This window comes from Typopeltis vanoorti, chromosome 5 (assembly GCF_054136105.1).
Source record: "Typopeltis vanoorti isolate ZY-2024b chromosome 5, IOZ_Tvanoo_1.0, whole genome shotgun sequence".
Lineage (NCBI taxonomy): Eukaryota > Metazoa > Arthropoda > Arachnida > Uropygi > Thelyphonidae > Typopeltis > Typopeltis vanoorti.
This window is the reverse complement of record NC_143553.1, coordinates 38,732,878-38,746,104: the sequence shown is the minus strand read 5'-3', so window position 1 is coordinate 38,746,104 and position 13,227 is coordinate 38,732,878. Positions and strand designations below refer to the sequence as shown.

Genomic DNA, 13,227 nt, shown 5'->3' with positions numbered 1-13,227 from the left:
GGGGGAAGGAACAAGAGGAACATGAGAGATAGAAAGAAAGAAAGAAGAGTAGGGCTGGTCTACAGATAATATACAGATGTATATTACATGAAGTAAGGCACGGTCCAGCATCAGGAACCTCAGGTTTGCCACTCCTATACTCACTAAAGCGAGCCCTTGACGGTTTCTACAGGAAGGAGAGACTGCGGACGTCCGAGACGCAGATGGAAAGACCAACTTCATCTGCAGAGCAGGAACAGGACATAAAAAGCCTATACCTGAATTTCTCAGATGACGACGACGGATTACCTGCTAGTTTATTTAACTTATATGTAAAACTCTTCCAAAGTGCACAAAAAGATATTTACTGAAAGCTAACTGGAATTGAAAACAGTTGAAAATGGTTTAACAGTGGATGCATGAATAGCTGGAATTATCACATTTCAAAACATAATACACTTCTTAGATAAGAAGTGCATTATGAAATTTTTGATGTACACTAATGTTTTAATTGCATTAAGTAGGTGTATAAGCCTTATGGCATAGTTGGTTTCAATGATGCCCTTTGGTTGGAAAGACCTAGGTTTGAAAGGATGCAAAGAACTTTTATCACAGGTTTTCATCTGATAGTGAGTTAGCTGGTCTCATATGGAGGTGGCTGGGTTTTTCATCCCACAAAACAGACAAACAGGCCAGAAGAACATGTGCAATGTTCAGACATAGGAGATTACAAGAATAAGGATGAATCATATTCCATCAGATCTGGTTTCAAAAGCTTGTGGTACATTGCAGATCTGCATAAGATACAGAGAGAGAGAGAGCAGGTGCACATAGTATTTCTGAAGCTTTCTTGAATTTTCTGACAGTTATGGTCTGTACTTATGGCATTTCTCTTTTCTACCACAGTATAGGATGACTTTTTGTATATGGTTTCCACCCATGAAAGATTTAATTGTAAACCTATAGTGTGTTCATACTGTGTGTGGGCTAAGTGTTTTTTTTTACTGATTTTATATCTTTTTTTTCTTTTTATGCGTTTTTACCTAATCTAGAAACCCTGCTCTAGAGACCAAACATGGAACTTTTTCAAGCCACTTCAGGCCTCCAATAAGCAGGGCAGTGGTCTCACACAGAATGATGAAACTCATCTCCCACCTAAAGACAATCACAAACATCCATGCTCTCAGCAGGATTTGAACCTGCATCGTCTTGATCAGAGAGTGAGTACAGTGACCATATAGTCAACTAGGCTGGCTATGAAGAGTTACTTTGGATTTACATTTTATTCCTCCATGTTTGATATTCTGACATATGGATCACTCCAGATGATACATAAACATTGGTTACAAGCCCCTATTTTTTAAGGATGAGTGAATTAGTTCAGAAACATGTGAAAATCTTGATCTTACATAAGTGTTGAAAGCTATTTTAGGCCACATTCTTGAAGTATTTCAGAAACTTTTTCTGTTAAGTTTGATATAAGGGGTGGGGGGGGGAGGTTACTGCACCTTTGTATACTTGCTTATTTATCATTACCTGGGGAGTTTTTGTTCTGTATGTTCTTGCCTCTCAGCCTGAAAGTATCTTCCAATGTGGATAGACTTTACTCCAAATGAATGAATCTATTCTTTACAGAGATGTCTAAGAATATGTCAAGAAATGGTAAAATTATGTTTTTTAGTTCTGGAGTGAAATTTATGCATGGATGTATGGTGTATTGTTGAACCTGGCCAGATGACGAATATATCATGCACGTTATGTTGCCATTAGGTTTTTGATCATTATTCTTCCTGTGGTTTTCTTGTTAAATGACTTCATAAATAAATTTATTAGAAGTGGAGATCGAGGTAAACTCATAGCAAGATACTTTTTTTTGTTCATAGCATTTTTCTTGAATCTGGAAGACAGTGTTTTATATTTGGACAATAGGATGTTGTTAAGCGAAAAAAATATATATACAGTAAAACCCCGTTTTTACGTTCCCGCAATTTATGTTTTCCTACCCTTTACGTCATTTTCCGTTGATCCCATCTTAAGGCCTATTCTTACGATATATTGTTTTCCCACCATTAACAACTTGATGTGGACGTTATTTCCTGTGATTTGCGTTTTTTTTTCGGGTGGCAATACTGATTTTCGAATCGATTTCTGCGGAAATCTGCGCATTTCTGTTCCCAGATAGTGTTGCTGTGGGCTGTAGTTTCGTTTCCACCATCATGGTGACTTGCACGCTTGCAGCAGTAATGTAGTGATAAGCGATACCATGATTTTTCGATCACAGTACAAATTGATATTGCAGAATTTCTGCTATGTAATTTAGCATGAGAAAGTTGCTTTCAAATTGTGGTGGTGGATTATCAATGTTAGTAACATGGAGAACAAAGACAGAAAATGTATTTTGGTAGAAGAAAAGATGGCAATTCTGCGACATGTAGATTGGCATGCCGGAACACGTGTGCATTTAGCAAAAGATCTTGGACTCTCCGTGTCCACTTTGAACACTAGTAAAAAACAGGTCAAACAATGCAAAGCAATCTGGCGCTATGTCAAAAAAAAAAAAAAACTAAAAGCAAAAACAATCAACAATTAAAGATTTTTTTTAAATCGATAAATGTAAGTAATTGTAAATTCATTTATTTTCAGTTATTAAATTTTGTATTAAAAAGTGTAAAAAAAGGGGTTTTACTGTATATTTTGTAGAGTTTCTAATGATTCCTCTCTCTGGGGACTTTTGTAAACAGATTCTTGATTTTGGCTTGCAGAAGGTGCAAGTTTTATCACTAATTCCTTCATTTTTTTTCAATGAAATATGATCCTTTTAATACACTTTAACCCTGCAGAGGTCGAGGCTGATCTGACAGATACAAACAAATTGTTTTAATATAAATATTCTTACACATATCCAGTTATATCTTGGAGGGCATGACTAGCTGTGCATACATATATTATGAGTGATATTCCACACTGTTTATGCCATCAGTTTAATTTAACACGTGTTATGTAAAGGTGTGATATTTAATTGTCACTCGTATCTGAGAGATACCATGAACTCCGATATCACTATAGTATTGGTTTAGTTTTTTTTTTTTTTTTAATTTACTGTTGAAAATGGCTGGAAAAATATATCGATTGGATAATCCATCAGATGTTGAAGAGATTCAGCGAATGTTACTCGAGTCCGATGATGAGAATGATAGAGTCGAATGCGAAAGTGATATTCGATAGTAAATTGTATCTGAGAGATATCACGAATTCCGATGTCAGTATAGTATTGGTTTAGTTGGTTCTTTTTCTTTGTTTCTTTGTTCAATAATTTCTAGATTGCAACTGAAAATAAACCATCATGTATTATATTTGCAGTGGGTTTTTTTTTTTGCATTTCAGCACATACTAGTAATGAACGTGTCTCTCAGATACACATGGCCTAAGCTGCAATTTTTTTGACCTCGATCTCTGCAGGGTTAAGGTTTTTTTTATGTGCAGTGTCACTAACTGTGACTGATGTATGGGGGAGATAAGAATACAATAGTTTTTAAAGATACTTTCACTTTATATATTTCCAGAACTGAACTAAATTCCCATGTAAGGATGCTTGAAAGTGAGTACTTTTTAATTTCCTTAGACAGATTGGTGATGCTAAAAGTAGAGAGATGATAAAGAAATCTTGCCGTGCATGACTGCACAGGAGGTCATCCTTGGAAATCATGTAAGAGTGTGTTGTTAGCAAAGGTGTAAGGACATGATTTTTGGTTTTGAGTTTGGCGAATGTGTCAAATTAATTGCATGAGGTGGTGGTGGTTAATGTTCTGTCAGTGAATAAGTTTATGGACAGGTGTTACGTCAATGAAGGTTAGTGTAAGCCTCCATGGAGTTGTCTAATAATTTGTATGAGCAAGACTTAAGGGCTATAGAAGGGAGAAGTTTGAAGCTGTGGATTTGAGGATTTGAAGCCAGTAATTTTCTTCAAAAAGCTTTTGAAGAAAATTACTGGCTTGCTAAGTAAATAACATTATTGTGCATGCAAAAAAAAGTTGAAGCTGCATATGAGGACAAGCTTTAATTAGAAGATAGTTTCATTAGTAGGAACATTTGTTTAGATGAAGGTGATGGAACAAACTAAAATATTAGTCGGTTAAATACACTATTTTGGTTCGTTTTATTCTGGAGTGTTTTTGATAAAAGAAGGGGTAACCTGACCAAATTTTTGAGAATTGCTGATAGATTTTGCCAATTAGTTGCAGTTAGTGCATTAGTAATGGTTTGCAGTGGATAATTTTGTGTATTTTTGGACAGATGTATTTGTAGAGAAGTATCTTAGTTAATTCTGGGAACTAAGAAGTGACATTGTACAAAAGCTTACAATTTTTTATTATTGTAAGCTCTTGTACAATGTAACCCAACAAATATAATTTAACTAAACAGTTATCAAAAATAATTTTTACTAAATAGTTATTAAGTAATTGTGAGTTAATTATTTATTATGTTTATTTTTATTTTGGCAAAATAATAAGAACAGACTAGAATTTTATATTCTAGCTTTTGTCCTTTAAATTTCTTGCATGCATTCTGGATTTTTTGGAGTTTGGGAAATATATACAAGGTGTGGCTATTAAATAACGAGACTGGTTGCAAAAATGTGGTTTATTATTACAATCGTACAACTTAATTGTTATCCCCTTCAACATACTCCCATCCTCTATCTATACACCGTTGCATGCGAATTTTCCATTGTTGGAAGCAGTGCTGCAAGTCATCAGGTGTTATCTGCTTCAGTAGTGCTGCCGTTTTCTCTTTTACCTCATCCACTGACTGAAAATGGGTGCCCTTCAATGCGGATTTCAACTTTGGAAAAAGGTAAAAGTTGCATGGAGCTGCGTTGTTCTTCCACAGATCACGTCTCTTCTTCTTCCTCACTCATTCTCAGCTTGGCCAGAACCTCAAGGTAATAATGTTGGTTAACTGTCTGACCTTCTAGTACCCATTCAACCATTAACCATGCCTTTGATATAAAAAAAAAAAAAAAAAAAAAAAACGATCCGCATTGCCTTCAATTTTGACTTGCTCATTCTTGCTTTATTCATTCTCGGTGATCTGGGAGTTTTACAGTGCACCGATTGTCTCTTTGTTTCTGGATTGTACTGAAAATCCATGTCTCATCACATGTGATGATCTTCTCCTACAAGTCTGGCTCTGCTCTCAGCTGGACTTGCAGTGGATGAGGTAAAGGAGAAAATGGCAGCACTACTGAAGCAGGTAACACCTGATGACATGCAGCACTGCTTCCAGCAATGGAAAATTCATATGCAATGGTGTATAGATAGAGGAGGGGAGTATGTTGAAGAGGATTACAATTAAGTTGTACAATTATAATAATAAACCACATTTTTGCAACCAGTCTCGTTATTTAATAGCCACACCTTGTATACAACAGATATATATATGAACATAAGAGGTGCTGAAAAGTTGTGATAATCAGCATGAAGGAATTAAGGTAGAACCGTGTAACTTGCACATTATTCTACATATTCCTCCTGGAGTGTTATATGCTTGTTATAACACTGTTGCATCATTTGTCATCCTCTGAGAAAAAGTTTTTCCCTTATTGCACAAACCAGTCCTCAGCTTCATCATCTGTGGAAAATTTTGTTCCTTTCAAGTGTTTCTTTTAATTTGGGAATAGGAAATAGTCAGATGGGGGGGCCAGGTCTGGTATATAGGGTGAGTGAAGCAGACATTGAAAGCCCATCATCATCAAATTCCTGCTTGTTGTACCCTCGAAGGGGGTGTACAGGATATGATAGTACTACATGAAAAATTTATATCATTACTAACTTCCTATCTACAATTTTCCTCCAAATCAGTCTGTTACTTGTCAAGACTCCAACATTATCAGATCTTATATTTCTATCGTCTAAGGCACTTTGTACCGTATCAATCCACCTATATCTTGGTCTTCCTCTGGGTCGTTTTCCTGGCAAAGAACGCTTGTTTTGCTAATCTTTCTTCGCCTATTCTGTTTAAGTGACCATACCACCTGAGATTAGCTTTGCTAATGCATTCCTGGATACTGACAATGTCAAGTTCTTTCCTAGTATCCTCGTTTTTAATATGATATGATAATATGATAATATGATATTGCCATTGATGCCATCTGTTCACGCCTCTAATCTTTCTCAGGACTCTCATATTTGCGGTCTCTAGTGTTTGGTCAAGTGTTTCACTTCTGACCCAGCTCTCAGATCCATAAGTTAAAACTGGTTTGAAAACTGCTAATTTAGTGTTCCTACTAATTTCTATTTTATTCCATATGAATTTATTCAATTCTTCCTACCATACCAGCTTTGCTGATTCTGTTGTCTATTTCCATATTTAATTTACCATCTTCACTAAAAATAGTGTCTAAGTAGCTGAAATGTTTTACTTGTTCCACAGGTTCTCCATTCACAATGCAGTTGGCATTTTCAATGATTCTGCCTGTTTTCATTGTCTTTGTCTTTTTATTGCTGACCTTCATACCATATCTATTACAACAGTTATTCAGTTTAGTCAAGGAATCTTGCAGACTTGTAGCGGATTTATTTAGGAGTATAACATCGTTTGCATAAAGCAAAGAGCTGACATTAACTTCTCCAATTTTGGTAATGTTTAATACCACTTTCCTTCATAATGTGATCCATATAGATAATGAATAACAGAGGGGATAATATATATCCTTGTCTCACACCAGATTTAACATTAAACCATCTTGCTGTACTTCCTTCAATTCTAACTGCTGACTCACAACTCAAATATAAAGACTAAGTATTGCTTGATATAATACCCCATTGACACCATATAACTGTAGAGTATTGAATAGCTTCTCTCTTGGCACCTTGTCATATGCCTTTTCGAGATCGACAAAACTTAAATACATTTCTTTGTTATATTCCCATGATTTCTCGACTATTTGTCGTAAAGTGAAGATCTGATCCTGACAGCCTCTATTTGGCCTGAATCCAGATTGTTCTTCACCAAGCTTTTCTTCCACAATTTTTCTCAAGTATACTTGCATAAATCTTACCAGGAACACTCAGTAGGGAAATACCTCTGTAATTTTCACATTCAGTTTTATTTCCCTTTTTATATATGGGTACTATTAGAGCTCTACTCCAATCATCAGAAATTTGTCCCTCTGTCCAGGCTTTCTGAACTATGCAGTGCAGCCACTGTAAGACTTTTATACCACCATACTTCAGCATTTCTGGTAGAATATCATCTACTCCTGCTGCCTTTCCACATTTCAAGCCTTTGATGGCTTTTTCTACTTCAAGTTTGGATATGTATTCCTGACTGTATGCCTGTTGAGTGCTTTTTACCAATGTGCTATCACTACTTGTTTCATTTAGCAATTTTTCGAAGTAATTACTCCGTACTTCAAAGATATCTTTTTAACCCCGTTTCATGTCACCTTTATCATCTCTAACTACTTTTACAGCACTCTTTCCTCCATTTCTAAGCTTCTTCAACAACCTCCAGAATATTTTGCCACCTTCTTGATATTTATTTTCCATGTTCTTGCCAAATTCCTCCCATGACTTTTGTTTAGCTAGTTTTACACAGTGTTTAGCTTTCTTACATTTGTCTCTGTGTTCTCTAAGAGCACAAGCTGACTTATTTGCTAGGAACTTTTGATATGCTTTCTTTTTTTTTCCTTCACTGCCTCTTTAAGTTCCTGTGTCCACCATGGATTCTGATTTTTCTATCCTTGCAGACAAGCTCACCACATGCCTCTCTGGCTGAATCAATCAGGGTTTTTCTTCAAGGCTTGCCACTGAATCTCCAAGGTTTGGTTCCTGTTCTCAAACTCTTTCATTTTTGTCTTCAATAATCTTTGTGTATTTTAGTCTGCAGTTCACATCTGAGAGCTGCTCAACTTTTATTCACTTTAAAACTTTCTTACATGTTTTTCTTTTTAATATGAAATTAAATTTTACCCTGCTCAAGACTAAATAGTGATCACTTCCAATTTCAAATCCTCTGTACACTCTGGTGTCCTGCACCAGGGAGAAAACATCACTATCAACAATAACATAGTCAATGAGACTTTTCTTATTCCTTGCCTCTTCGCTCCATGTGAATTTGTGCACATTTTTATGTTGGAACATGGTGTTAGTAATAACCAGTCCATGTCCTGATCAGAAATCCAACAGATATTTGCCATTATTATTAGCTTTGCTCTTTTCTCCAAATTTTCCCAAAATATTTTTGTACGAAAGCCCAAGTTGTGTATTGTCTGTTGGGTTTCATGAGCAGTGTGAGCAGATGCAGTGCCATGCAAAACCAACACACCTCTGTGCAGTTTCGTGTGGCATTTTTCCTTCAGTATCTCCTTCAGAGCTGTTGAATAAACTGCTGCAGTGACAGTTTCACATTTTTTGAGGTACTTGGTGATTATTGCTCCATCCATATACCAAAAGACAATGGCAAGAATCTTCTGTGCTGGCTTTTGGGCTTGTAACTTCTTTGATCAGGGAGAATCTTTGTGTCTCCACTGCATTGACTGTTGTTTGGTCTCTGGGTTATAGTGATGAAGCATGTTTCACCAAGAGTCGCAACACAAGCCAAAACCTTGCACCTAATTTCTCAAAATGAGCCCAAAACCCTTTAGAGGACAGCACACATTCTCTTTTAGTTGGCATTCAAACAATTGGCGACCCACTTTGCTGAGTGCTTCAACATGTCCAGATGGTGGTAGGTAATGACCCCAACTTGTTCCTGGTTATCCCCAAAGTCTTTGCAATATTTTTGGATGGTATTCATCTATCATCAAGGATCATGGCATGCATTGCATTGATGTTTTCAGATATGATTGATGTAGAAGGTCTTCTCCCTGACCTATGAGCATCTGTTGTCTCAGGATACCCAGTTTTAAGCTTGGCCAACCATCTGGCAATTTTTTGATATGCTTGGGCATAGTCCCCTACAGTCTTGCACAAAGTTTGGTGAATCTTAGTTTTGGACTTTACTTTGCAGCACGAAAAACTTGATGACGGCCCGTACCTCTGTGTCTTTGAATTTCTTCAAAACCTTTGACATGTCTTTTTATATGTCCTAAAAGAAAAAGAACAAATTATTACAATTTGATGAAACATGGGAGTTAAAGGGTTTTAAGATAAGTTCTTTCTTATGGTTATATCAGTTGCTTTAATATCATTTATGTTCTGGGTGTTTATCAGAATTTTTCAGCCTCTCCCCATCATACATGAAGGAATCTGGCTTATTTTAATTGGATTTATTTCCTTCCTCCCTTTATTTAGGGTACACATCCAAATGCCAGGTGGCTTAGTCAAGGAAGACGTAACATTAATCGGAGATGGAGAGGTGCAGTAATTCCTCCAACACCACCACATTATTCAGGGTTCCTCTTTCATTTTCTGTAAGTTGCAATTAAAAATTTAATTTTTGTTTTATTATATAATATTATGTAATTATATTATATAATCTTTTAATGGGTTATGTCACTTTTTTTTATTAACTTTGTTTTTTAGATGATATCTTTACTTCCACTTAGAGTGCATTACCACAATTTCAAAATAATATCAACTCCATAAAACTGTATCTAGTTCATCATTGAACATAGAAGAAATAACAGCTTTCCATTTCTGACTACTTTAATAACCTGCATCTCTACAGTTAACATTCAGGTTTCCTCTATCAGAAACCTTCTTTACTGGCAGGTACATCTATTCAATCCCCACGTCATCCATCACAGAAGCTAAGCATTATCAAAACAACCTATGCACCAAGCTCACTCCATTTGTTATACAAAATCTCTTCCGTTGGAAGAACTGAACAAAATAAAATTCATTATGATTGCTAATGGAAATGACCAAGCCTTTGTACATAGAATCATAGATAAATGTTATTTCTGAATCAGACTATCACAAGATGTTAAGAATTTCCATACCCTTCCTTAAAGGGACATTGAAATGAATAACATGAGTTCATCACAGGTTTAATGTCTAAATCATCTTCAAACTGTCTCGTTTTCTATCCTCCAGCAAGGATAAATTACCTCCCCTCTCCTTGTCTGATGTATATCAATTACCTCGTTATTATCTATATTTTTTTTAACATATGGAATATTCTGTTGAGTTTAGAAACCAGAAACACCAAGATTACATTGGATACTTGGAATCTGATAGATCTGGCCTTGCCTGCCATATCATTTTTACTAGAGATGGTGTTGTTTTCCGAAATCAGACTCACATACTCCACTTTCTGAAAATACAAAACTTTATGAAGTATATTTATATTGAAATTCCAGAAAGTCTTCACCAGTTTCCTGATATGTACCCTCCAGGGGTGTTCAGGCTACTTTGATAGCACTTAATGGTTAAGTTTATATTATTACTAATCTCTTATCACTAATTTTCTTCCAAATTAGTCTATTATTTATCTGCACTCCAATATTATGTCACATCTAGCATTTCATTCTTCTAAGGGCACATCTGAATGAATCAACCCACATAGACCTTGGTCTTCCTTGATCTTTTTTTTTTATTTTCTGCCATCTTGGCATCACCTGTTTTGTTACCCTTTCCTCTCCCAATATATTTTAAGTGACCAATACACTATAGATTAGCCTTACTCACATATTCTTGAATGCAAACAATGTTAAGTTCTTTCCTAACGTCTTCATTTTTAATATGATTCTGACCATTGACCATCTGTTTGGGCCCCTAATTTTTCTAAGAACTCTCATATCTTACCAAATTTGTTACAGTTGTTATTCAGTTTAGTTAGAGAATCCTGGAGACATGCACTATATATGTTTTGGAATACAACATCATCTGCATAAAGCAAAGAGCTAAGTGTGATATTTTCAATTCTAATATCAGGTTTAATACCACTTCCTTTCATAACGTGATCCATCTAGATCAGTGGTTTGAGGCACCCAAGAAACCCTTTTCCATGTTTAAATAGTGTGGAACCCATTAATAAATATGTTTCATGTAATACATTTTATTTGAACAAATTGTTGCAATTAATGTTGCAATAATACATTTAATACAGTGTAAACAGCAGCTATTTATAAATGCATTAATGAATCCATTTATTACTTAATAACTGAATAATAGTAAATTTACTGAATACTTATAAATAAATTTTATTATAACATTAATAAATTATATGAAAAATCATACTTCAGTTTAATGACTTGGATGCGCTTGTTTTTTGCTAAAAGGAAATCAATATTTGGTCTTACTGACAGTTGCAACTGCATTCTGGTTCTTTTGTAAAAATAATGTCTCTAATTATATATATTTTATTTGTTTAGTTTGTCGTCGTCTTTGACTTTATACTAACTTACATTTTACTGCACCTTAACTTCTATCAATACTACACAGATAAGACATTAATCTACTTAAAAGTTAATTCTACCAAGTCCAAATTCTTTCCCCGACCCCCTGCCTTTGAACAGAGCTAAAGTTAATCATGTGGAGGTTTCTGTGCTTAAGAAGTTTAATCGAATCATTCTGATTTTGTGACCACATTTTTATTTAAAAAGACTGTTTTTTAAAACTAAACAAGTACTAAAAAACAAACCCAACAAGTTTCGTTACTTGTCAGACTAACATCTTCATGGATAAAGATAACTAACAATTTTTAAAGCACAAACAAGAAGAAATTACAAAAAAACAAGTTCATTTATTGGTATTATGAACATCAAAAAAGTTCATTAAAAAACCGAATAACAGATCTATACAACCATTAATACTGTTAGCTGGAAACAATGCTATTTGATGTTGCTTTCTGTGGTTCACTTTCACTCTGTCCGAGGTGTGAACTGGGTAAATTTTAAATCAAGATTGGTCAGCGTTTATTAAAAATTTACCCAGTTCAGACCTCGTACAGAGTGAAAGTGAACCACAGAACGTGACATCAAATAGCATTGTTTCCAGCTAACACGTGCGGTTGTATAGATCTGTTATTTGGTTTTTTAACGAACTCTTTTGATGTTCATAATACCAATAAATGAACTTGTTTTTTCGTAATTTCTTATAGTTTGTGCTTTAAACTGTTAGTTATCTTTACCCCTGAAGATGTTAGTCTGACGACTAACGAAACTTGTGGGGTTTGTTTTTAATACTTGTTTAGTTTTAAAAAACAGTCTTTTTAAATAAAAATGCGGTCACAAGACCTAAAGTGGTCAGCCTATTTAATATATGCAGTTCACCAACTCTCGCACAAATCAGCCAGAAAAAAAAAAAATTTTCTGACTGACTGCGCCATTCTGATCGAATTAATATAGTTTGAGAGTTAAGGTGAGGAAAACAGGAAATTTTAACTATTCACAATTTTACCTTAATGCAAGTCATGGCTAACCAAAATTAAATATGCATGCAGATTCACTAATTTTTTTTGAAGATAGTGCATTGGCTAGAGAACAGGCAAGGTAGCTATAAAGCATTTTATTCTAAGCAAAAAACGTACAATACACATACAAATAAGAGAAGTAATCTCTCTAAGCCCTATCACTTACTAGGAAGGCAATACATTCAATTTACATTCTATTTCTCAATACACTCATTGCTTAGTTACCTCAATTTACAATGCCAACTAACTTGACTTAAAAAGTAGTTCCCTATATCACAACTAAGCACATAATTATTCGTTAAACTAACAAGTTAATATCTAATCTTCCCTTAAAGACAATGATTTAATTAACCTTTGATTACATACAATTCCCAATAAGCACACATGCAATATCGACTTGTAAGGCCTTGTCATTAACAAGAACGGTGCTTAATTATTTAAACCCTTGAATAGACAGTCTAATCAGTTAGCAAAACCTTTAGTTGTAGCAATTCGACGTTGCGTTCTGTTCCTGGGTGATTGTAGCTGCTTGGATGGTCTAATACAGAAGTTTCCCAGAAAGTTTTTTTGTTGGAATTTCCGTCGGGAACTTGCTAGGGAATTTCCGTAGTCACTACAAAGTTTGTGGCTACCTAGTGTATCCTTGCTTCCTCGTCGGGAAATATGGCTTCCCATGTCAGAAGCATGTCCTCGGGACCGGACAGCACTGGGAACCTACTATCTGGAGATGAAGATCAAAAGCAAAAAAGCCCCCTCTGGTTTGTGTCAGTCCTCCTTTATACAATTCCCAGTCCTTCATTTTTTTTCCTTAGTAGTTTACGGGTTTAGCTGCCAGCGTGATGAAGTCATTCTTGGCGCCTTTTTTCTAACATCACGTGACCTTGTGAC

At 35.3% G+C, this 13,227-nt stretch overlaps 1 protein-coding gene across 1 annotated transcript in view; it reads left to right on the top strand.

Moving 5' to 3' along the window:
- The window catches only part of LOC150106327 (E3 ubiquitin-protein ligase RNF38-like), a 280,906-nt gene that overhangs the window by 170,535 nt on the left and 97,144 nt on the right, over window positions 1-13,227 (top strand). The window contains exon 8 of the mRNA XM_090393082.1: window positions 9,276-9,394. Within this exon, the coding sequence (XP_090249208.1) occupies window positions 9,276-9,394 (119 nt within the window). The remainder of the gene's footprint in view (window positions 1-9,275; window positions 9,395-13,227) is intronic.